We start from the raw sequence: 27446 nt of genomic DNA, 5'->3' as shown, positions 1-27446 counted from the left end.
CTGTCAAAATCAATTGATCACATACACAGTTTACAGCAGGGTTTTTTTCACCTTTATTTAACCAGGTAGGTTAGTTGAGAACAAGTTCTTATTTACAACTGCGACCTGGCCAAGATAAAGCATAGCAGTGTGAACAGACAACACAGAGTTACACATGGAGTAAACAATAAACAAGTCAATAACACAGTAGATGACACAATTGTAATCATTCGCCTACCTCCTCATGCCTTTTGCACACAATGTATATAGACTCTTTTTCTTTTTTTCTACTGTGTTATTGACTTGTTAATTGTTTACTCCATGTGTAACTCTGTGTTGTCTGTTCACACTGCTATGCTTTATCTTGGCCAGGTCGCAGTTGCAAATGAGAACTTGTTCTCAACTAACCTACCTGGTTAAATAAAGGTGAAATAAAAATAAAAAAATAAAAAGAGTCTATATACATTGTGTGCAAAAGGCATGAGGAGGTAGGTGAATAATTACAATTTAGCAGATTAACACTGGAGTGATAAATGATCAGATGAGCATGTGCAAGTAGAGATACCGGTGTGCAAAAGAGCAGAGAAGTAAATAAATAAAAACAGTATGGGGATGAGGTAGGTAAATTGGGTGGGCTATTTACAGATGGACTATGTACAGCTGCAGCGATCGGCTATAAAAGGTGCAGCAGAATACTTATGCGCTAGCTCCCTCAACAGTGCAGTACATGAATCAATAATAATAACACGTAGTAGAAGAGGTAGTAAAAATGGACTGGATGTCTAGTAGCCCCTCCCAGCCCCTGTTCATTATGTCCAGTAGCCCCTCCCAGCCCCTGTTCAGCCCCTGTTCATTATGTCCAGTAGTAGCCCCTCCCAGCCCCTGTTCATTATGTCCAGTAGCCCCCTCCCAGCCCCCAGCCCCTGTTCATTATGTCTAGTAGCCCCCCCAGCCCCTCCCAGCCCCCCCTGTTCATTATGTCCAGTAGCCCCTCCCAGCCCCTGTTCATTATGTCTAGTAGCCCCTCCCAGCCCCTGTTCATTATGTCCAGTAGCCCTCCCAGCCCCTGTTCCCCTGTCCAGTCCCCTCCCAGCCCCTGTTCATTATGTCTAGTAACCCCTCCCAGCCCCTGTTCATTATGTCTAGTAGCCCCTCCCAGCCCCTGTTCATTATGTCCAGTAGCCCCTCCCAGCCCCTGTTCATTATGTCCAGTAGCCCCTCCATTGCACTTAATACAGCCCAGGGCTGGGAAATCACCCATAATCCTGTGCAGGTTGAGAAGGAAGCCCGGGGTAGGTGGTGTTGATCAGAGCCTAATCTTGACCAGGGCCCATCAAAGAGCCTCTCTTTCATTAGGCCCCAGCCCAGCTGCACCGCATTAGGCCCGGAATGCAGGGACCGCCAGGGCACCCAGCGCCATTTTGGATCCACATAGAATAGTTAGTATGGGAGAGAATGACAGTTGGTGAGAGAGTGCATGACTTTATAGTATATGAAGTATGAAGGAACACCTCTTTTCCTGTCTCTTTCTCTTCCCCTCGTATAAAACCAATCACACCAGACACGTAAGAGTTGTTTACCAGCCGTAACTCATTTTGACGGTTTTTCTTCCCTCCTATTTTCCATCTGAGACGTCAGGATGATATTATGATGACCTGCAGATGTCAGAGGGTCTGATTTCGAACTGAAATTGTGAGCAGAGTTGAACTAGGTTCATCCACCATCTGCAATGTGATAGATATGTGGCATACTTTTCTTTAAAGAGAACTGATGAGTTTCAGCCCAAAATCCAGTTGTTCCTTTTTAGCTGGAAATGCACACACAGGGTCAGAAGCGAGCTCAAACGTTAGGCGAAAGTTACATAGGAAACTTTTTTACCCTTTTTATCTGTGATTTAAAAAAGTTTGACATAGGAATGATGGGTGAAAAAAAATTACAAGTTCCAGCGCTGTTTCATGGCAGTTATTTCATCTGGGATTGAAGTTGGCCAGTTTCAGATCCATATTGACTGGGCAGGCTGTTTTCTGAGCTGAAATGTCTTATTCTTTTGATGCCGAGGCAGAAAAACGCTGTCCTTTGCAATCTGCCCCAGCCCGGTCGGTGTTGAATCTTGAAGCCGGGGCCGGGCGGACTGTTTGAAGGCATCTCCTACATCCCGGGGTAAAGGCAGGAGAAATCCATTAAATCCATGAATGGATTCTCATCAAAGAAGCGTGTGTTTGAGAGAGAGAGAAAGCTGGGGAATGAAATAATGAGAAACAGTATTTTAGAGGAGATAAGATCACGCATTAAGATTGTTCTAACTCCCCAGAAAGAATAGGAAAGAGAGACATGGGGAGATATTGGAGAACGAGAGAAAGAGTAGTTGGGGGTATTTCACTGTTTGGCTGATATTGAGGTTTATCTGTGTGTGTGTGTGTGTGTGTGTGTGTGTCCGTCCATAAAGCCCCCCCCCCCACACACACGTGCAGCCCCGGCCTCCCAATCTCCATCCTCCACAGAGGGGCCTGTGAAGCTTCTGTGTGCCTGATAACGCTGCCTCTGCTCTGGGCTGCTCAGAGGAGGTCTCCTGCCTCTCACTTAACCTTATCTGGTTCTCTTATTTACCTCCCTCTATCCCTCCCTCTCTTAACCTCTTCCTCTCTCTTCAAGCCTTCAAGTCATGGCAAAGCAAAGAGTATCAGGGCTTCCTAGAAAGAGCTTGCCTTACCAGAGTTAGGGGCTATGACGATTTTTAGAAAAGGCGAAAGGTGTTTCCGAGAACACACACACACACACACACACAGACAGAGACCCTCTCACGACGGAAGCACATTCTCTCTCTCGTGTTATGTGTCTCAGTTAAAGCTTCCAATGCATGTTGAATACAAAGGCATCCTGCAAACTGCTACTTGCAAAGTCTCACTTTATTTGTCAAGCAAGGTTTTAGTCTGAACCCCACAAAGTCAACTCTGGACCTGGAAGCCAGTTCCACTGCATGTTTTCATTGTTCCCCTCCTATCAGGGACTGATTTAGACCTGGAACACCAGGTGTGTGCAATTAATTATCAGGTAGAGAACAGAGAACCAGCAGGCTCCGGACCTCGCAGGGTCAGAGTTCTGTACCCATGGTCTAGACAAGGGTTGCACATTTTGGGGAATATTCAGAGGTGGAAACTTTCCGTGGGAATTAACGGGAATATATGGGAATTAACGGAAATATATGAAAATTAATATTAATACCATTTAAATGTAGATGTTTTTTGCATTGGATATATTTACCATATCATATGGAGACAGAAACATAAACCTTTTACCTTATCATAAGTAGACACAATTGCAAATGATTAAATCCTTCCAAAATATATATTTTTTTAAACTATTTAGTTACGAATTTAACTTTAATTAAATGAGTTGACTCTTCACATGGGATGATTTCACTGAACAACAAAAAGGGAATATTGAATGATCCCCAATGATCCATCGCATCTCCCAAAAACATTTTCAACATACATCTGTAAAATGATAGTCTAGAAACTAAAGCTTTGGTTGTCTTCCTCTCAGGCTTCCATGTCTTCTCCCTGGACCTCCTCAATGTTCAACCTCTTGAACATCCAGACTCTGAGGCTTCATCTTCACTGTCACTTTCCAACCTTGTTGAGGATGGCTCGTTGTCAGGCTCAAAAAGCCTCAAATTTTCCTGGATGGCCACCAATTTTTCAACCCATGTATTGGTGTGTGTGTTCCCAAACATGGACCAGATGCGCTCTGAGGCGGCTGATGTTGGTGGGATTTGGAGGATGATGGAGGCAACAGGGGAAAGAGCCTGAGATCCACTAAGTAATTTCCACCAGGTGGCTGATGAGATATGTTGGCACGACTGCCATATTGCATCTCCATCCCAAAGCTCTTGCTTGGAAGTGTACTTCGCCAGACTGCCAAGAACCTTGACCTCATCCAGGCCAGGATGGTGAGACACGGTAGTGATGACACCATAGGCCTTGTTGATCTCTGCACCAGACAGGATGCTCTTGCCAACATACTTGGGGTCCAACATGTACACTGCGGCATGTATGGTCTTCAGGAAGAAGTCTTCACGCTTTTTGATGTATTTCAGAACTGCAGTTTCCTCTGCTTGGAGCAACAGTGAAGTGGGCAGGGCAATACGGATTTCTTCTCTTACATCTGCAAGCAGAGTCTGAACATCCGACAGGGTGGCATTGTTTCTCTCAATCCGTGCAGTGGGTACTGCTATAGGTTTCAGGAGTTTCAGGCTGCTTAACACTCTCTCCCAGAATACATCATCCAGGAGGATCCTCTTGATGGGGCTGTCCACATCGGCAGACTGTGATATGGCCATTTCTTGGAGAGACTCCTTCCCCTCCAGGAGACTGTCAAACATGATGACAACACCATCCCAACAGATGTTGCTGGGCAACTTCAATGTGGTGCTCTTATTCTTCTCACTTTGCTTTGGTGAGGTAGATTGCTGCTATAACTTGATGACCCTTCACATACCTAACCATTTCCTTGGCTCTCTTGTAAAGTGTATCCATTGTTTTCAGTTCCATGATGTCCTTGAGGGTCAGATTCAATGCACGAGCAGCACAGCCAATGGGTGTGATGTGAGGGTAGGAGTCCTCCACTTTAGACCAAGCAGCCTTCATGTTCGCAGCATTGTCTGTCATCAGTGCAAATACCTTCTGTGGTCCAAGGTCATTGATGACTGCCTTCAGCTCATCTGCAATGTAGAGGACGGTGTGTCTGTTGTCCCTTGTATCTGTGCTCTTGTAGAATACTGGTTGAGGGGTGGAGATGATATAGTTAATTATTCCTTTCCCACAAACATTCAACCACCCATTAGAGATGATTGCAATACAGTCTGTTTTCTCTATGATTTGCTTGTCCTTCACTTGAACTCTGTTGAACTCTGCATCCAGCAAATGAGTAGATAAAGCATGCCTGGTTGGAGGGGTGTATGCTGGGCAAAGAACATTCAGAAATCTCTTCCAATACACATTGCCTGTAAGCATTAGAGGTGAACCAGTTGCATACACAGCTCGAGCAAGACATTCATCAGCATTTCTCTGACTCCAGGAGGACCATGAGCTGTTGCTATCGCTAAGGTGTGCGATTCATCATTTTCACCTCGAATAGAAGTAGAGGGACTTCTGTCAGAGGTTGTTGTGAGCGCTGAGGGAACTTTATGTACTTTGCCAGATGATTCTGCATTTTTGTTGCATTCTTCACATATGATTTGGCACAGTATTTGCAAATGTACACAGCTTTTTCTTCTACATTAGCTGCAGTGAAATGTCTCCACACATCAGATAGCGCCCGTGGCATTTTCCTGTACATTTTAGAAAGAAATGAGTAAAGAAAACCCAAATACAATTCCATGTACAGATAAATAGTTAAGCAGTTAGATTAAACAACTCCTTTGTAAGATAAATGTTTTAAAATGAAACATGTATGGAAACAGGTGAATTAACACTCCTCAGTTAGCAGGCTCAAGCCAGCTAAAACTAACTAGCAGAAATTATTAGTAAGTTAGAAATGATTTAAACACACTTTGCTGTAGGCTACTATTTACTAGTTAACAAAAAATAATGTATGTCATATAAAATATATTCACCCCACCCAGTATTGTAATCAAAACTTACCAGAAAGCATGTAGTCCTTGGCTCAGACAGTGTAGTAGTGTGGGCTCAATAGCATCTCATTCGTGTGCAAGATCTTGAGAATCAGCTGTACATGTGATGGAAGAATGCACTGTGCAGGCAGAGGGTTGCAATTCCAGTGAATTGGGGATAGTTTAATCAAAATATGCCACAAGACCTAGAATTGTTCCACATAAAAGATTCACTGTTATAAGCTAACTTTTTTGATGAATTTAAGCAAAATTCCCCAGGTTACCCAGCTTAACTTCCCAATTTAACAGAAAGTTTATGACCCTTTGCAACCCTAGTCTAGACCTTTGTCATGTGTGGCATTCTCCATAGAGAAGGGGTTAACAATACAGAAGTTAATGGTGTGAATCAGTGTTTTACACCAAAGTGTTTTACTCTGAGCTATAAGGCCTAGTAAACTGCTCTCTGTTGTCTCCCTCCATGTCCCTCCCTAATGACTACACACGCACTGTCTCACACACACACACACACACACACACCCACACTGTGTCAGTCACACACACACACACACGGTGTCACACACACACTCGTACACCCACACAAACACACACATACACACTCACACCCACACTGTGTGTCACACACACACCACCCAAACACTTGCCCCACCTGTCAACACTAGAAATCTAACCGGCACACCCCATAACAAAAGATTCTAGCGCTCAGGTCTGATATGAGGTGAATGCTGTTAGGCTTCTTCTTGAGTAAGTATTGACTCTCAGTCTGAGAGAGAGAGTTAGCGGTTCTTTGAACTGCAGGGGTGGATTAGTTGGGCAAGTCCTCTATGATCTGTGTTTGGTTTGGGGCTGGTAGGGTGGTGTTTTAGTGGAGGTGAATGGATGGTTAGTTTGATATGTTCAGACAGAGTAGTATATATTCTGGTAGGGTGGTGTTTTAGTGGAGGTGAATGGATGGTTAGTTTGATATGTTCAGACAGAGTAGTATATATTCTGGTAGGGTGGTGTTTTAGTGGAGGTGAATGGATGGTTAGTTTGATATGTTCAGACAGAGTAGTATATATTCTGGTAGGGTGGTGTTTTAGTGGAGGTGAATGGATGGTTAGTTTGATATGTTCAGACAGAGTAGTATATATTCTGGTAGGGTGGTTTTTTTAGTGGAGGTGAATGGATGGTTAGTTTGATATGTTCAGACAGTGTAGTAGTATATATTCTGGTAGGGTGGTGTTTTAGTGGAGGTGAATGGATGGTTAGTTTGATATGTTCAGACAGAGTAGTATATATTCTGGTAGGGTGGTGTTTTAGTGGAGGTGAATGGATGGTTAGTTTGATATGTTCAGATAGAGTAGTATATATTCTGGTAGGGTGGTGTTTTAGTGGAGGTGAATGGATGGTTAGTTTGATATGTTCAGACAGAGTAGTATATATTCTGGTAGGGTGGTGTTTTAGTGGAGGTGAATGGATGGTTAGTTTGATATGTTCAGACAGAGTAGTATATATTCTGGTACGGTGGTGTTTTAGTGGAGGTGAATGGATGGTTAGTTTGATATGTTCAGACAGAGTAGTATATATTCTGGTAGGGTGGTGTTTTAGTGGAGGTGAATGGATGGTTAGTTTGATATGTTCAGACAGAGTAGTATATATTCTGGTAGGGTGGTGTTTTAGTGGAGGTGAATGGATGGTTAGTTTGATATGTTCAGATAGAGTAGTATATATTCTGGTAGGGTGGTGTTTTAGTGGAGGTGAATGGATGGTTAGTTTGATATGTTCAGACAGAGTAGTATATATTCTGGTAGGGTGGTGTTTTAGTGGAGGTGAATGGATGGTTAGTTTGATGTTCAGACAGAGTAGTATATATTCTGGTATGGTGGAGGTGAATGGATGGTTAGTTTGATATGTTCAGACAGAGTAGTATATATTCTGGTAGGGTGGTGTTTTAGTGGAGGTGAATGGATGGTTAGTTTGATATGTTCAGACAGAGTAGTATATATTCTGGTACGGTGGTGTTTTAGTGGAGGTGAATGGATGGTTAGTTTGATATGTTCAGACAGAGTAGTATATATTCTGGTAGGGTGGTGTTTTTTGAGTGACAGGTGAATGGATGGTTAGTTTGATATGTTCAGACAGAGTAGTATATATTCTGGTACAGTGGTGTTTTAGTGGAGGTGAATGGATGGTTAGTTTGATATGTTCAGACAGAGTAGTATATATTCTGGTAGGGTGGTGTTTTAGTGGAGGTGAATGGATGGTTAGTTTGATATGTTCAGACAGAGTAGTATATATTCTGGTAGGGTGGTGTTTTAGTGGAGGTGAATGGATGGTTAGTTTGATATGTTCAGACAGAGTAGTATATATTCTGGTAGGGTGGTGTTTTAGTGGAGGTGAATGGATGGTTAGTTTGATATGTTCAGACAGAGTAGTATATATTCTGGTAGGGTGGTGTTTTAGTGGAGGTGAATGGATGGTTAGTTTGATATGTTCAGACAGAGTAGTATATATTCTGGTAGGGTGGTGTATGGATGGTTAGTTTGATATGTTCAGACAGAGTAGTATATATTCTGGTAGGGTGGTGTTTTAGTGGAGGTGAATGGATGGTTAGTTTGATATGTTCAGACAGAGTAGTATATATTCTGGTAGGGTGGTGTTTTAGTGGAGGTGAATGGATGGTTAGTTTGATATGTTCAGACAGAGTAGTATATATTCTGGTACGGTGGTGTTTTAGTGGAGGTGAATGGATGGTTAGTTTGATATGTTCAGACAGAGTAGTATATATTCTGGTAGGGTGGTGTTTTAGTGGAGGTGAATGGATGGTTAGTTTGATATGTTCAGACAGAGTAGTATATATTCTGGTAGGGTGGTGTTTTAGTGGAGGTGAATGGATGGTTAGTTTGATATGTTCAGACAGAGTAGTATATATTCTGGTAGGGTGGTGTTTTAGTGGAGGTGAATGGATGGTTAGTTTGATATGTTCAGACAGAGTAGTATATATTCTGGTAGGGTGGTGTTTTAGTGGAGGTGAATGGATGGTTAGTTTGATATGTTCAGACAGAGTAGTATATATTCTGGTAGGGTGGTGTTTTAGTGGAGGTGAATGGATGGTTAGTTTGATATGTTCAGACAGAGTAGTATATATTCTGGTACGGTGGTGTTTTAGTGGAGGTGAATGGATGGTTAGTTTGATATGTTCAGACAGAGTAGTATATACTCTGGCTAGCCTGGTCCCAGATCTGTTTGTGCCATCTTGCCAGTGACTATAGGAGGTGGGAAAGACAGCACAAACATCTGGTACCAGGCTATACTCTGACCAGGCAAAACTCTGGCCCTATAGGCTATTTCCGTACTAGGTTTGGTGGTGAGGAAAAGGACTGGCCCTAAGTATACCTTATAAGGTAGGCTAGTCTAGCGTATACTGGAGTTGACCTCGTTCCCTTCTACAGCTGATAGAGAATTGAACATGAAGAGAACTAAGTCTTGATCATGGAATATTGCTAGTGGTGGATGGTTAGTGGTTACCCATGGTTACTCAGGCCTTGAGCAGGGAACGGATGACTGTTATGTAGCTGATGCAGAGGGCTATGTGCGTACCTGAGTGGCGTGCACATCTGTATGCGTGCTTGTGTGTATCTGTATGCGTGCTTGTGTGTATCTGTATGCGTGCTTGTGTGTATCTGTATGCATGCTTGTGTGTATCTGTATGCGTGCTTGTGTGTGTGTGTGTGCCATGTGTGTGTCCTTTCCTCACACTCCTCCACTTCCACCCTTTTCTTCTGCTCCAGTCTCATCCACTGCTCTCTCCTTCACCGAGACCAGCCGTGGTAAAACCCAGACAGAGAGGGAGAGATAATCAGAGTCTTCCTATGTGTCAGTCTGTGTGTTGGTTAACCCTGTGTATCTAGCTGGCGTAGCTCTCTGTACTCTCATCTGGCTAACGGTAATGACACCTGGCCTCCACGGTCCCCGCCGAGGTCTGTGGTACACAAACACCATGGTTAATTTAGGTTTCCTCGGCTATGACAGCGGGAAGGAAGGATAGATGGAAGAAAGGAGGAGAAGATGGAGCTGCCAGGCCTTTCAGTGTGAGAATATTTTTCTCTCTCTCTCATATATGTAGTCCTAGATGTAGAGGAACAGTAGACTGTCTGACTGGTAATGTGGTTACACACTGTTATGGAAAGCAACATGAATACACAGTCAGATGTGACATTATGTGATATTTATTTATTATTTCATGTTTTTTCCCCAAAATATCTAAAAATCTGTTTTTACTTTGTCATTATGGTGTGTTGTGTGTAGATTGACGAGGGGGAAAAACTATTGAATCCATTTTAGAATAAGGCTGTAACGTAACAAAATGTTTTTAAAAAGTCAAGGTTTCTGAATACTTTCCAAATGCACTATACCCACTGGGGTATGTAATCACCACAGTGTTAGAGGGTTTTATCTGGGGTATGTAATCACCACAGTGTTAGTTTTTTTTAGCTGGGGTATGTAGTCACCACAGTGTTAGAGGGTTTTTGCTGGGGTATGTAGTCACCACAGTGTTAGGGGGTTTTAGCTGGGGTATGTAATCACCACAGTGTTAGAAGGTTTTAGCTGGGGTATGTAGTCACCACAGTGTTAGAGGGTTTTAGCTGGGGTATGTAGTCACCACAGTGTTAGAGGGTTTTAGCTGGGGTATGTAATCACCACAGTGTTAGGGGTTTTAGCTGGGGTATGTAATCACCACAGTGTTAGGGGGTTTTAGCTGGGGTATGTAGTCACCACAGTGTTAGGGGGTTTTAGCTGGGGTATGTAATCACCACAGTGTTAGGGGGTTTTAGCTGGGGTATGTAATCACCACAGTGTTAGAGGGTTTTAGCTGGGGTATGTAGTCACCACAGTGTTAGAGGGTTTTAGCTGGGGTATGTAGTCACCACAGTGTTAGAGGGTTTTAGCTGGGGTATGTAGTCACCACAGTGTTAGAGGGTTTTAGCTGGGGTATGTAGTCACCACAGTGTTAGAGGGTTTTAGCTGGGGTATGTAGTCACCACAGTGTTAGAGGGTTTTAGCTGGGGTATCACTGAGTCTTGCAGGGTTGGAAGTAGCTAGTGTGTGAGTCCTGTTCTTCTGTCAGCCAGAAGATGGTGGTGCTGTTTATTTGTTCTCATCCCTGTTGTTCCGCCTCAACCAACAGCCTCTCCACTGTCTGGTTCTCTGCCATTTGGAGATACACCAAATCCCATTATTCCTGCTCATGGATTATATAGAAAAACAGAGGAGGGAATGATCATGTCCTGCAATCACCTCAGAGTAACAGACAGGGATGAGGATCACCTCAGAGTAACAGACAGGGATGAGGATCACCTCCGAGTAACAGACAGGGATGAGGATCACCTCCGAGTAACAGACAGGGATGAGGATCACCTCAGAGTAACAGACAGGGATGAGGATCACCTCCGAGTAACAGACATGGATGAGGATCACCTCCGAGTAACAGACAGGGATGAGGATCACCTCATGAGGATCACCTCAGAGTAACAGACAGGGATGAGGATCACCTCAGAGTAACAGACAGGGATGAGGATCACCTCAGAGTAACAGACAGGGATGGAGGTGTGTCAGCAGAACATCTGATTTAGAAGGGGGGGGTGAAGGTGAAAGTTAGAGCTGTTGTGTTGTTTGTGGATGAGGGGGGATATAACATGTTGTTTGACATGTGTGTGCTACGGGTGATTGCATTCGTGCATACATACGGTATATGTGTGTGTGCATCTCGTGGGGCCCCAGTCTTTGCCGTGGGCCTTGAAAGCAGCAGCAGAGATAATGACTCAGACAGATGAAAGAGACAGAGCAAAGACTTTTGCCAGTCCCCCAAAAACATATTGCAGCTCTCTCTCTGTCAGTGTGCTTTTGAACACAACTCTGTAGGGACATTTAGAGAGGTGGAAGAAGATGAGATGGAGAAAGAACAGAAAAGAAACAGAGTGTAGAGGAGGAGAGAGGAGCATCCTCTCCTCAGCCCTGCATATGGCTACAACAAGGTTTCTCCAACTAGACCTTTCTCCCCCTCGCTTCCTCCCCCTCTGCTCTCCTGTCCCATTGATCCTGTTTAAGCTCATCTGTCTCTTGTACCGCAGCCCTCTGCTCAGGCAAGCTTCCCCAGGGTCATCTAATGGAACAACCCGCAGGTGGTCCGACCCCCGGGGTCATCTAATGGAACAACCCGTAGGTGGTCCGACCCCCGGGGTCATCTAATGGAACAACCCGCAGGTGGTCTGACCCCCAGGGTCATCTAATGGAACAACCCACAGGTGGTCCGACCCCCGGGGTCATCTAATGGAACAACCCGCAGGTGGTCCGACCCCCGGGGTCATCTAATGGAACAACCCGCAGGTGGTCCGACCCCCGGGGTCATCTAATGGAACAACCCGCAGGTGGTCCGACCCCCGGGGTCATCTAATGGAACAACCCGCAGGTGGTCCGACCCCCGGGGTCATCTAATGGAACAACCCGTAGGTGGTCTGACCCCCGGGGTCATCTAATGGAACAACCCACAGGTGGTCCGACCCCCGGGGTCATCTAATGGAACAACCCGCAGGTGTTCCGACCACTTTAAGATGTCAGTGGCCGTCACAGAGAAGCTGATATACACAACTCCACTCGCCCCCAAAATCTGTACACAGATGTATTCATGGACCCCTGTCTGCGCCCCTCTCTTGTCCCCTCTGTCCCCCCCGTCTGCCACATTGATCCCCCTTAATAAAGGTGAGACAGACCCTCCCCACACAACTCTAGACAGGCTCAAAGAAGAGAGAGAGTTAAAAAGAGAGGGATTTAAAAGGAGAGAGTTACAGTGTATTCCGAGTGGTTCCACCTGATATAAACATGACGGTAATTGAGTTGAAGAGACTGAGAGATAGCTAGGTAGAAAGAAAAATAGGTAGAAAGAGAGATTATGCTGTCTGAAGGCAGGTAGCAAACTGAAAGTTTGCTTCTTCGAATCTGTCTATGTGCCCTTGAGCAAGGCACTTAACCCTAATTGCTCTGAATAAGAGCGTCTGCTAAATGACTCAAATGTAAATGTAAAGGCTGACATTAGCATGCGGTCACCCTTACCAAGCACAGGACTGAGAAAAGTGTTTAAACACCTAGCTATATCTTCAACATGCATGTACAAAAGCACACACACCAGACCAGTGTGTGTACTACCCAGGAGCTTCCTCTCCAGCACTCAATGTCTAACTTTCTTTGTACCACTACCACCATACCTCACGTGTCTGACCCTATTTACTGAACAGGCCTTTGGTGATGAACACACTGTATGTAGTCACGCATCACATTATGAGACTCTGCTATGTTATAATGCCTGTAACAGCTTCCCTAATACCAGGCAGACACACCCTCCTAGTCTAAGACAGGCAGATGTGTTCAGGCACTGAGTCCTCCATGTGTAGACTTGTGTGCATGCGTGAGATATGTATTAAGTGGGTGCAGCAGTGCCTGTTAGGAGGAATTTGAAGTGACGGAATCAATGATGGGAGGCTGTGAAATGGAAAATGAAAACTCTTCTCATTACTGCCGTGACAGTGAGGCGCTTACACACACACACACATATACACACGGTCTCTCTCTCTTTCTCTCACACACACACACTTGTACACAGTAATTACAGACAAATAAGCAAATAACATCACCCGGAGTCCTCTCCCTCGCAAATGTGCTGCCAGAGACGTGTGTTAGGTAGATTCAGAGGAATCTGTTCCAGTCACTCACCATAGTGTTGAAAGGCCTATAGATCACTGAGACAACTCATACCTGGGACACCACTAGTCGTTGTTCTCTCCGTAGCGTTTACAAATCAGTCTTTCGGTATACGTTTATGTTCTTGTTTATAAGGTCTTTATAATGCTCATACCAGTTTGTGGTTTCTGTTATAACATGCTATGTAGTATTCATAAATACTTTATGAATGCTGTATGTATGTACATACGGTCAGCAGAAGTATAGTGTTAGCAGGTTTTATTTTGGGTTTCATCAGTTTATAAAGTCACCTTGGAGATAACAGTCATATGGAAAGTACCTAGCCCCACCCCTTTATCCGTGTACCTGTCAATCATACCATCTTTTCCACCCACTCTTACTGCAATGACATCACCTTTATGCTAGCCGGCCTCTCGTGAATCTTGTAGTATCGTGTCATTTTGTTGTGTTGTCCAAGCTTAGCTAAGCCCAGATATCTCTCTCTAAAACATTCCTGGGAAAAAAGTTCCATGTGGAAGAAATATCCTCCTTTACAGAAAAAACAAATGAATTTCACATGTGAAGTTAATGTGATAACATGAGACAACATGTCAAATCAACATGTAATAAATAACATGTGAAAGCATGATCTCATGTGAAGTAAATGTGACAACATGGGGATACAAAATGCAATTCCACATGTGAGAGTTAGATTTTCACGTCTGAAGGTTTTTTTTACATGTGAAACTGCACATTTTACATGTGAATCTGCATGTTAATGAAAGGTGGTGTTAACATGAGAACTGTAAATGTGACACATGTGAACAACTGACCTCACGTCTCTTTTTTATACATGTGACCATTTATGCCCAGCATTTCACATGTGAACAACTGACCTCACGTCTCTTTATACATGTGAACATTTATGCCCAGCATTTCACATGTGAACAACTGACCTCATGTCTCTTTATACATGTGACCATTTATGCCCAGCATTTCACATGTGAACAACTGACCTCATGTCTCTTTATACATGTGACCATTTATGCCCAGCATTTCACATGTGAACAACTGACCTCATGTCTCTTTATACATGTGACCATTTATGCCCAGCATTTCACATGTGAACAACTGACCTCACGTCTCTTTTTATACATGTGACCATTTATGCCCAGCATTTCACATGTGAACAACTGACCTCACGTCTCTTTATACATGTGACCATTTATGCCCAGCATTTCACATGTGAACAACTGACCTCACGTCTCTTTATACATGTGACCATTTATGCTTTTTCACATGTGAACAACTGACCTCACGTCTCTTTACATGTGACCATTTATGCCCAGCATTTCACATGTGAACAACTGACCTCACGTCTCTTTATACATGTGACCATTTATGCCCAGCATTTCACATGTGAACAACTGACCTCACGTCTCTTTATACATGTGACCATTTATGCCCAGCATTTCACATGTGAACAACTGACCTCACGTCTCTTTATACATGTGACCATTTATGCCCAGCATTTCACATGTGAACAACTGACCTCATGTCTCTTTATACATGTGACCATTTATGCCCAGCATTTCACATGTGAACAACTGACCTCACGTCTCTTTATACATGTGACCATTTATGCCCAGCATTTCACATGTGAACAACTGACCTCACGTCTCTTTTTTATACATGTGACCATTTATGCCCAGCATTTCACATGTGAACAACTGACCTCACGTCTCTTTATACATGTGACCATTTATGCCCAGCATTTCACATGTGAACAACTGACCTCACGTCTCTTTATACATGTGACCATTTATGCCCAGCATTTCACATGTGAACAACTGACCATTTATGCCCAGCATTTCACGTCTCTTTATTTATACATGTGACCATTTATGCCCAGCATTTCACATGTGAACAACTGACCTCACGTCTCTTTATACATGTGACATTTATTTTCACATGTGAACAACTGACCTCACGTCTCTTTATACATGTGACCATTTATGCCCAGCATTTCACATGTGAACAACTGACCTCACGTCTCTTTTTTATACATGTGACCATTTATGCCCAGCATTTCACATGTGAACAACTGACCTCACGTCTCTTTATACATGTGACTTTATGCCCAGCATTTCACATGTGAACATGACCTGTCTCTTTATACATGTGAACATTTATGCCCAGCATTTCACATGTGAACAACTGACCTGTCTCTTTATACATGTGACTTTATGCCCAGCATTTCACATGTGAACAACTGACCTCTCTTTTATACATGTGACCATTTATGCCCAGCATTTCACATGTGAACAACTGACCTCACGTCTCATTTATAGCATTTCACATGTGAACATTTCTTTTTTATACATGTGACCATTTATGCCCAGCATTTCACATGTGAACAACTGACCTCACGTCTCTTTATACATGTGAACATTTATGCCCAGCATTTCACATGTGAACAACTGATTTATACATGTGACCATTTATGCCCAGCATTTCACATGTGAACAACTGACCTCACGTCTCTTTATACATGTGAACATTTATGCCCAGCATTTCACATGTGAACAACTGACCTCACGTCTCTTTTTTATACATGTGACCATTTATGCCCAGCATTTCACATGTGAACAACTGACCTCACGTCTCTTTATACATGTGACATTTCACATGTGAACAACTGACCTTTATCTTTATACATGTGACCATTTATGCCCAGCATTTCACATGTGAACAACTGACCTCACGTCTCTTTATACATGTGACCATTTATGCCCAGCATTTCACATGTGAACAACTGACCTTCTCTTTATACATGTGACCATTTATGCCCAGCATTTCACATGTGAACAACTTTCTCTTTATACATGTGAAACAACTGACCTCACGTCTCTTTTTTATACATGTGACCATTTATGCCCAGCATTTCACATGTGAACAACTGACCTCACGTCTCTTTATACATGTGACCATTTATCCAGCATTTCACATGTGAACAACTGACCTCACGTCTCTTTTTATACATGTGACCATTTATGCCCAGCATTTCACATTGAACAACACCTGTCTCTTTAACATGTGACCATTTATGCCCAGCATTTCACATGTGAACAACTGACCTCACGTCTCTTTATACATGTGACATTTATGATTTCACATGTGAACAACTTTATCTCTTTATACATGTGACCATTTATGCCCAGCATTTCACATGTGAACAACTGACCTCACGTCTCTTTATATACATGTGACCATTTATGCCCAGCATTTCACATGTGAACAACTGACCTCACGTCTCTTTATACATGTGACCATTTATGCCCAGCATTTCACATGTGAACAACTGACCTCATGTCTTTATTTATTTCACATGTGACCATTTCTTTATACATGTGACCATTTATGCAGCATTTCACATGTGAACAACTGACCTCATGTCTCTTTATACATGTGACCATTTATGCCCAGCATTTCACATGTGACATACTGACCTCACGTCTCTTTACTGACCTCACGTCTCTTTTTTATACATGTGACCATTTATGCCCAGCATTTCACATGTGAACAACTGACCTCATTCTTTTTTATACATGTGACCATTTATGCCCAGCATTTCACATGTGAACAACTGACCTCACGTCTCTTTATACATGTGACCATTTATGCCCAGCATTTCACATGTGAACAACTGACCTCACGTCTCTTTATACATGTGACCATTTATGCCCAGCATTTCACATGTGAACAACTGACCTCACGTCTCTTTATACATGTGACCATTTATGCCCAGCATTTCACATGTGAACAACTGACCTCACGTCTCTTTATACATGTGACCATTTATGCCCAGCATTTCACATGTGAACAACTGACCTCATGTCTCTTTATACATGTGACCATTTATGCCCAGCATTTCACATGTGAACAACTGACCTCATGTCTCTTTATACATGTGACCATTTATGCCCAGCATTTCACATGTGAACAACTGACCTCACGTCTCTTTTTTATACATGTGACCATTTATGCCCAGCATTTCACATGTGAACAACTGACCTCACGTCTCTTTTTTATACATGTGACCATTTATGCCCAGCATTTCACATGTGAACAACTGACCTCACGTCTCTTTATACATGTGACCATTTATGCCCAGCATTTCACATGTGAACAACTGACCTCACGTCTCTTTATACATGTGACCATTTATGCCCAGCATTTCACATGTGAACAACTGACCTCACGTCTCTTTATACATGTGACCATTTATGCCCAGCATTTCACATGTGAACAACTGACCTCACGTCTCTTTATACATGTGACCATTTATGCCCAGCATTTCACATGTGAACAACTGACCTCACGTCTCTTTATACATGTGACCATTTATGCCCAGCATTTCATACATGTGAACATTTCACATGTGAACAACTGACCTCACGTCTCTTTATACATGTGACCATTTATGCCCAGCATTTCACATGTGAACAACTGACCTCACGTCTCTTTATACATGTCTCTTTATACATGAACATTTATGCCCAGCATTTCACATGTGAACAACTGACCTCACGTCTCTTTATACATGTGAACATTTATGCCCAGCATTTCACATGTGAACAACTGACCTCACGTCTCTTTATACATGTGACCATTTATGCCCAGCATTTCACATGTGAACAACTGACCTCACGTCTCTTTATACATGTGACCATTTATGCCCAGCATTTCACATGTGAACAACTGACCTCACGTCTCTTTATACATGTGACCATTTATGCCCAGCATTTCACATGTGAACAACTGACCTCACGTCTCTTTATACATGTGAACATTTATGCCCAGCATTTCACATGTGAACAACTGACCTCACGTCTCTTTATACATGTGAACATTTATGCCCAGCATTTCACATGTGAACAACTGACCTCACGTCTCTTTTTATACATGTGAACATTTATGCCCAGCATTTCACATGTGAACAACTGACCTCACGTCTCTTTATACATGTCTTTATTTATACATGTGAACATTTATGCCCAGCATTTCACATGTGAACAACTGACCTCACGTCTCTTTATACATGTGACCATTTATGCCCAGCATTTCACATGTGAACAACTGACCTCACGTCTCTTTATATATGTGACCATTTATGCCCAGCATTTCACATGTGAACAACTGACCTCACGTCTCTTTATACATGTGAACATTTATGCCCAGCATTTCACATGTGAACAACTGACCTCACGTCTCTTTATACATGTGAACATTTATGCCCAGCATTTCACATGTTTCAACAACTGACCTCACGTCTCTTTATACATGTGAACATTTATGCCCAGCATTTCACATGTGAACAACTGACCTCACGTCTCTTTATACATGTGACCATTTATGCCCAGCATTTCACATGTGAACAACTGACCTCACGTCTCTTTATACATGTGACCATTTATGCCCAGCATTTCACATGTGAACAACTGACCTCACGTCTCTTTTTTTATACATGTAGCAAAGTATCTGAATACTTATGTAACTAAGGTATTTCTGTTTTACATTTTTTAAATACATGTTTTTTTTATTCTAAAAACCTGTTTTTGCTTTTGTCTTTATGGGGTATTGTGTGTAGATTAATGCAGATGAAAATTTATTTAATCAATTTTCAAATCAGGCTGTAACATAACAAAATTTGGGAAAGTCAAGGGGTCTGAATGGCTTTCCGAAAGCACTGTATGTCTGCTGCCGAGAGACAAGAGAGCCATGATAAAAACCAGTCATGGAAATAAAAGTGCTAGATCGAGAACAAGCTATAGGAGGGAAAAATGAGTTTCTGCGCAGGTACAGCCGACTAGCACTAACTTACGCTACCTAACAAGTCAATACTCGGAGTCAGAGTATCGATATATTATCGTCAAAGTAATATTGCGATATGTAACTGTCCACATCTTTCCCCCCCATCACTAATGTGAAGTGTTCCAAAAACACATGGTTCTATGGTGACAGTAGGAATGAATCAACTCACTACTGTAAGTCGAGCTGGATAAGAGCGTATGCTAAATGACTCAAATGGAAATGTATGATAAAGTTTCACGTGGAAATGTAACGTGAAATCATGTGGTTTTTCCAAAAGGGCTGTCTCCAGCATGTGATGTATACAATGCAATAAACGGTATGTGTTTTGTGACTTAGCTAAGGAAACACAAGGAAATGATAAACCTCTGGCAAACCATGACGTGGAGATGTTTTCCCAAAGCTGCCCCCTCCTTCTCCTGCAACAATACAACACCCTATTCTAAGGAAAGAGAAAGTGCAGTACACCTGTCTGTACCGTGTGTGTGTGTGTGTGTGTGTGTGTGTGTGTGTGTGTGTGTGTGTGTGTGTGTGTGTGTGTGTGTGTGTGTGTGTGTGTGTGTGTGTGTGTGAGTGTGAGAGAGAGTCTGGCCCGGTTCCAGCTGCAGATTGTTAATTAAGTTCTGGTAAGCGGTGCATGCTCCTGCCTTCAGATACACTTCCACTGTTCCTCACACACACACTTCAAAGGCAGCCTCAGCCGCTCACCGCTCCACGCCAGCCAGGATTATTAAGCGATTGAAGAGTCTGATACGGCCTCAAAGAGCCTTCAGCGCTAAGACACTTTTGGCAGGCTGTGCAGGTAGTCCACTTTAAAGTACACACACACACACACTCTCTTAAAAAATGTTTGTCTACTTTAGACCTGATGGTCTTTTTGTGTGTTAACTTTGTTGTCTCAGAACAGAAACACTATTAATGTGTATTGGATATAAAGTAGATAACTTTATGCATTAGTGTAGGGTTTCCCTGTGGTTTTAGATATATACAGTGTTCTCCTATATTCCCATGAGTTTGTGTGTGACGTCTCTGTGGGTTATCATAAAGAGTTTGTTTTTCATTAGACTAAAACCGTATGTGTGAAAGCAGACACGCTTAGCCCAACAGTGGACTTTAATCAGGCTGGAGTCAAAGCAGGAACAGTCTCTATAGCAACAAAGGCAGGCTGGGGGAATGGATGGACGTGTCAGTCTGCCTGTCTGTCAGGTGCAGGAGGAACATTTAGGGCCGACAGTGTTTTTCTTCTCCTGTCTTTTCTTCTCCTTTATTTCTCTTCTGTCGTTCACGCCTGGCTTTGTTCTCTCTCTCTCATCAGCCGGTAAGGCCCCTAGAGAGACAGAGAGACAGACAAGAGACTTTCAAAGCCAAACAGACAGACAGGAAGACATACAAGAGCCGTATCCGTGGTGACGGCTGCCTGTATCCGTGGTGACAGGTGTGACCATTCGACAGTGGCCCGCTGTTCCTTTGCCGTTTGTCAGGAAGTGTTGGGAGCAGGGCCAGGCCCGCGGCGTTGATGGGTTTTTAGGGGTGTGTTTGCTAATACAGAGCATTACAGAGAGTCTGTCTCTTAATATGTCTGTCTGTCTGTCAGTGCCACCAGAAGAGAGCTGATCTGAAAGGGTGATGTTTAGACAGTACTAATCTGTTGTCAGGACTGACCTGTGGAATCTCGCCGGTACTTTGTGCTCGAGTCATCCTGTATTTCAGCAGTGTTTCAACATTCAGAGAGAAAGAGAGAGAGGGGGGAGAGCGAGAGAGAAGGGGGGGACAAAGAAAGAGGGGGGGGCGAGAGAGAGAGAGAGAGGGGGGGGACAAAGAAAGAGGGGGGGGGGGGAGTTAGAACAGAACCAGTCACAGTGGAGGTGTAGAAAGACCAGACTGACACTGAACCTGTACAGACATGTCTGTGACATCAGAGCTATATAAAGTTGATGTTGAGGTGATATCTACATATTTATCTCACAGTGCTCTGTACCCTCTCCGTGATGAGTCATTATGTAGAGATAGTAATTGGTTGCTTATTGTGAAATGTCCTATCTATGTGTGGTTCTAGCTGGCTGTTAATGACCTTTCCAAGTGGACGAAGAATAAAACCCAGAATGCACAAGTCAAAAACACTCCTGTCTGTCTGCTTTTATCACATTTTGTCTGTTTGTCAATCTGTCCTTCTGTCTGTCTGCCTTTATCACATTTTGTCTGTTTGTCAATCTGTCCTTCCGTCTGGCTGTCTGTCCGTCTCTGTTTCCATCTGTCTGTCCGTCTGCCTTTAACACTTTGTGTCTGTTGGTCTGTATGTTCTTCCTCCATGTTGTGTCTGTTGGTCTGTATGTTCTTCCTCCATGTTGTGTCTGTTGGTCTGTATGTTCTTCCTCCATGTTGTGTCTGTTGGTCTGTATGTTCTTCCTCCATGTTGTGTCTGTTGGTCTGTATGTTCTTCCTCCTTGTTTCAAAGCCAAAATTGACCCAAACTGCTACAGACCTATATCTATCCTACCGTGCCTTTCTAAGGTCTTCGAAAGCCAAGTCAACAAACAGATTACCGACCATTTCGAATCTCACCATACCTTCTCTGCTATGCAATCTGGTTTCAGAGCTGGTCATGGGTGCACCTCAGCCACGCTCAAGGTCCTAAACGATATCTTAACCGCCATCGATAAGAAACATTACTGTGCAGCCGTATTCATTGATCTGGCCAAGGCTTTCGACTCTGTCAATCACCACATCCTCATCGGCAGACTCGACAGCCTTGGTTTCTCAAATGATTGCCTCGCCTGGTTCACCAACTACTTCTCTGATAGAGTTCAGTGTGTCAAATCGGAGGGTCTGCTGTCCGGACCTCTGGCAGTCTCTATGGGGGTGCCACAGGGTTCAATTCTTGGACCGACTCTCTTCTCTGTATACATCAATGAGGTCGCTCTTGCTGCTGGTGAGTCTCTGATCCACCTCTACGCAGACGACACCATTCTGTATACTTCCGGCCCTTCTTTGGACACTGTGTTAACAACCCTCCAGGCAAGCTTCAATGCCATACAACTCTCCTTCCGTGGCCTCCAATTGCTCTTAAATACAAGTAAAACTAAATGCATGCTCTTCAACCGATCGCTACCTGCACCTACCCGCCTGTCCAACATCACTACTCTGGACGGCTCTGACTTAGAATACGTGGACAACTACAAATACTTAGGTGTCTGGTTAGACTGTAAACTCTCCTTCCAGACCCATATCAAACATCTCCAATCCAAAGTTAAATCTAGAATTGGCTTCCTATTTCACAACAAAGCATCCTTCACTCATGCTGCCAAACATACCCTTGTAAAACTGACCATCCTACCAATCCTCGACTTTGGCGATGTCATTTACAAAATAGCCTCCAATATCCTACTCAACAAATTGGATGCAGTCTATCACAGTGCAATCCGTTTTGTCACCAAAGCCCCATATACTACCCACCATTGCGACCTGTACGCTCTCGTTGGCTGGCCCTCGCTTCATACTCGTCGCTAAACCCACTGGCTCCATGTCATCTACAAGACCCTGCTAGGTAAAGTCCCCCCTTATCTCAGCTCGCTGGTCACCATAGCATCTCCCACCTGTAGCACACGCTCCAGCAGGTATATCTCTCTAGTCACCCCAAAACCAATTCTTTCTTTGGCCGCCTCTCCTTCCAGTTCTCTGCTGCCAATGACTGGAACGAACTACAAAAATCTCTGAAACTGGAAACACTTATCTCCCTCACTAGCTTTAAGCACCAACTGTCAGAGCAGCTCACAGATTACTGCACCTGTACATAGCCCACCTATAATTTAGCCCAAACAACTACCTCTTTCCCAACTGTATTTAATTTTAATTTATTTATTTATTTTGCTCCTTTGCACCCCATTATTTTTATTTCTACTTTGCACATTCTTCCATTGCAAAACTACCATTCCAGTGTTTTACTTGCTATATTGTATTTACTTTGCCACCATGGCCTTTTTTGCCTTTACCTCCCTTCTCACCTCATTTGCTCACATTGTATATAGACTTGTTTATACTGTATTATTGACTGTATGTTTGTTTTACTCCATGTGTAACTCTGTGTCGTTGTATCTGTCGAACTGCTTTGCTTTATCTTGGCCAGGTCACAATTGTAAATGAGAACTTGTTCTCAACTTGCCTACCTGGTTAAATAAAGGTAAAATAAATAAAGAAATAAATAAAAATGTTGTGTCTCCCCTGTCCCAGTTTCCTTCTGTTTTTCCCTGATAATTGGCAGCCGTGGCTGATTTCTCCCCCTCTTCCTGTTAAGTGATGAATGGTTGGCAGGGCATCAGAGGGAGCGGTGTGCCCCCGGGCCACTCACTGGCTGCTGCTGCCACAGGGGCGTGGAGCCTGGCACTGTGCCCAGAGTAACGCCAGCCCAGCGACAGGCAGGCAGGGGGACACTGCCAAGAGACAGGGGTCAACGGCTGTGTGTGTGTGTGTGTGTGTGTGTGTGTGTGTACTTCCTACAAACAGGTCCAATTTCAAACCTCACTGTCTTTCTCTCTCTTTCCCTCTATGTCTTGTGTGTGTCTGTATGCAAATCTCTTACTCTCTCTTTCCCTCTCTCCACTTTGTGTTGCAGATGAACACCAGGCTAAAGCAGATTGAGAAGGAATACAGTCAGAAGCTTGCCAAGTCTGCTCAGGTAAACACTTCTCTTTTCCTGTTTTTGGCCTTCTTTTTTGGAAGATTTGTTGGAAAAAAGCACACAAACGTTCAGTCGGGAGCTGTGAGAAACAATATACACTCCCCCCTTCCCTCCCTGCTTAAACACAAATACACACACACACACTTTTACAACACACACATATATACCACACACCAAGTTTAACGTAATGCTGCAGACAAATTCATCTACATGTTTAAATGTCTAAGCTCTACCTCCTAGGTTTTTTCTTTCTTTCTTTCATCTCTCTCTCTCTCTCTCTCAATTCAATTCAATTCAATTCAAGGGCTTTATTGGCATGGGAAACATGTGTTAACATTGCCAAAGCAAGTGAGGTAGACAACATACAAAGTGAATATATAAAGTGAAAAACAACAAAAATTAACAGTAAACATTACACATACAGAAGTTTCAAAACAGTAAAGACATTACAAATGTCATATTATATATATATACAGTGTTTTAACAATGTACAAATGGTTAAAGGACACAAGATAAAATAAATAAGCATAAATATGGGTGTATTTACAATGGTGTTTGTTCTTCACTGGTTGCCCTTTTCTCGTGGCAACAGGTCACAAATCTTGCTGCTGTGATGGCACACTGTGGAATTTCACCCAGTAGATATGGGAGTTTTTCAAAATTGGATTTGTTTTCGAATTCTTTGTGGATCTGTGTAATCTGAGGGAAATATGTCTCTCTAATATGGTCATACATTGGGCAGGAGGTTAGGAAGTGCAGCTCAGTTTCCACCTCATTTTGTGGGCAGTGAGCACATAGCCTGTCTTCTCTTGAGAGCCATGTCTGCCTGCGGCGGCCTTTCTCAATAGCAAGGCTATGCTCACTGAGTCTGTACATAGTCAAGGCTTTCCTTAATTTTGGGTCAGTCACAGTGGTCAGGTATTCTGCCGCTGTGTACTCTCTGTGTAGGGCCAAATAGCATTCTAGTTTGCTCTGTTTTTTTGTTAATTCTTTCCAATGTGTTAAGTAGTTATCTTTTTGTTTTCTCATGATTTGGTTGGGTCTAATTGTGCTGCTGTCCTGGGGCTCTGTAGTGTGTGTTTGTGTTTGTGAACAGAGCCCCAGGACCAGCTTGCTTAGGGGACTCTTCTCCAGGTTCATCTCTCTGTAGGTGATGGCTTTGTTATGGAAGGTTTGTGAATCGCTTCCTTTTAGGTGGTTGTAGAATTTAACAGCTCTTTTCTGGATTTTGATAATTAGTGGGTATCGGCCTAATTCTGCTCTGCATGCATTATTTGGTGTTCTACGTTGTACACGGAGGATATTTTTGCAGAATTCTGCGTGCAGAGTCTCAATTTGGTGTTTGTCCCATTTTGTGAAGTCTTGGTTGGTGAGCGGACCCCAGACCTCACAACCATAAAGGGCAATGGGCTCTATGACTGATTCAAGTATTTTTAGCCAAATCCTAATTGGTATGTTGAAATTTATGTTTCTTTTGATGGCATAGAATGCCCTTCTTGCCTTGTCTCTCAGATCGTTCACAGCTTTGTGGAAGTTACCTGTGGTGCTGATGTTTAGGCCAAGGTATGTATAGTTTTTGTGTGCTCTAGGGCAACAGTGTCTAGATGGAATTTGTATTTGTGGTCCTGGTGACTGGACCTTTTTGGAACACCATTATTTTGGTCTTACTGAGATTTACTGTCAGGGCCCAGGTCTGACAGAATCTGTGCATAAGATCTAGGTGCTGCTGTAGGCCCTCCTTGGTTGGTGACAGAAGCACCAGATCATCAGCAAACAGCAGACATTTGACTTCGGATTCTAGCAGGGGGAGGCCGGGTGCTGCAGACTCTTCTAGTGCCCGCGCCAATTCGTTGATATATATGTTGAAGAGGGTGGGGCTTAAGCTGCATCCCTGTCTAACCCCACGACCCTGTGTGAAGAAATGTGTGTGTTTTTTGCCAATTTTAACCGCACACTTGTTGTTTGTGTACATGGATTTTATAATGTCTCTCTCTATTTCTCTCTCTCTCTCTATCTATCTCTCTCTATCTCTCTATTTCTATCTCTCATGCCTTTGTGTAACATCCAGAGGCATCTGAGGCGAAGGTTCGCCTGGCTTTGGTCCAGGCACTTCACAGGTGGTGTGGAAACCTGGCCCAGTTAGTTAGCCAGGTTTTATACCCAAGAGGTAGACTTTACTGTTTGATTCTAGTTGTTTCACAATGTTCAGATTTGCCTTTAATCCATATATAGAATCCTATTTATGTATTTGCACCGCCTTGCATACAGCAATACGGAACCCAGGTGGGATTAGCTGGAAGATATGAGGGTTTTAGGTACCTTTTAGGTGCCTATCACATACACACATGCATGCACACACACATTAACACACATGCACACACTTGTTCGTTCTCCCCCCTCTCTTTCTCTCTCCCGCTCCCCTTCCCTGGCCATGACGTCAGGGGTGTTGTTTGAAGGTTCTCCTCTCTGGCCAGGACCACATGTTTAACATTAAACCTAATCTCCTCAGACTGAGAGCAGTTAAAGCCAGAGGAACTCTCCTCTCTGTTCATGAATCAAAACCACCAGGCCATTCCTCCTCTTCTCCATTCTTCCCTCATTCTACCCTTTCTCTCTCTCTCTCTCTCTCTCTCTCGTCTCGCTCTGTTTGGACATGTGGGAGGCTTTAAAGCTACAGTCTGAGATTTGTTTTTTAAGCAAAAATATAAAGAATTGAAATGACCGTTGAAAAGATTCCCAGATTTCAGACTGTGGCTTCAAAGCGCCTTTTAGCTGGGCAGTATAAAAAAAAATTTTTAAACACAAGTCACTGTTTTTATGTTTGAAAACAAAGAAGATTAGATCTAATCTGAAATATAGGGGTGAAATATCATATTCCATCACAGGCTTTAATTGCTAAATCATGACCTTAGAAGAAACTATTTTGTCTTTCTCAATCTCTTTTTTTTCAATCCCCCTGTTTTGGGTCCACTTTTGACGTCGGCAGCGTTGAGTTGAAAGCGAGGTTGACAAGCAGATGTTGTGAGAAAACAGGAGCTTATGAAGTTGCACAATACCCCCGACATCAAACGTGTCTCGGGTGGTAGTTGAAAGTTCACTCTGTGTTTACTCGTCTTTGCTATGTGGCGAGGTAAAGTTTCCGTCAACAGAGGCTGCAAAAGATTAATCCTCTGTTTTGAAGGGGTGCAACTAACGCTCGCACGAGTTCAACTTAACACCCTTCCTCTGCATTCTGTTGCTGAAAACCCCAGTTCCATGTGTTCGACAATGACTGAACCCAACGCACTAAGGACATTATACATGCATGTGTTTATTTCTAAGTTAAGAGGAAGTCTACCCACCATATTAAAGCACGCTATTTGATGGTATTTGTAGCATGTGTTAGCTGCTTGACTTTCAAAGGTGTTGTGTCGGGACTAAATAGGTTTTAATGCATAGGAGCCCTGGGGGCAACTGGATCGAATGTAAACAGAGGGCCTTTGAACCTTGGAGGCTGCCCTCACTGTGTAACCCCTAAGTGTCTGTCAGAGGTCATCGATCTCTCTCGCAGGGAGAGCACTGCAGCATGGGTAGTAG

At 43.2% G+C, this 27446-nt stretch overlaps 1 protein-coding gene across 1 annotated transcript in view; it reads left to right on the top strand.

Annotated features, from left to right (window-relative positions):
* LOC112242699 (centrosomal protein of 112 kDa) overlaps positions 1 to 27446 on the top strand; it is a 156606-nt gene that overhangs the window by 81582 nt on the left and 47578 nt on the right. The window contains 1 exon segment of the mRNA XM_042319193.1: positions 23805 to 23867. Within this exon segment, the coding sequence (XP_042175127.1) occupies positions 23805 to 23867 (63 nt within the window).

The sequence above is a fragment of the Oncorhynchus tshawytscha genome, unplaced genomic scaffold (genome assembly GCF_018296145.1).
Source record: "Oncorhynchus tshawytscha isolate Ot180627B unplaced genomic scaffold, Otsh_v2.0 Un_scaffold_1341_pilon_pilon, whole genome shotgun sequence".
Classification (NCBI taxonomy): Eukaryota; Metazoa; Chordata; class Actinopteri; order Salmoniformes; family Salmonidae; genus Oncorhynchus; species Oncorhynchus tshawytscha.
This window is presented reverse-complemented; position numbering and strand designations above follow the sequence as displayed.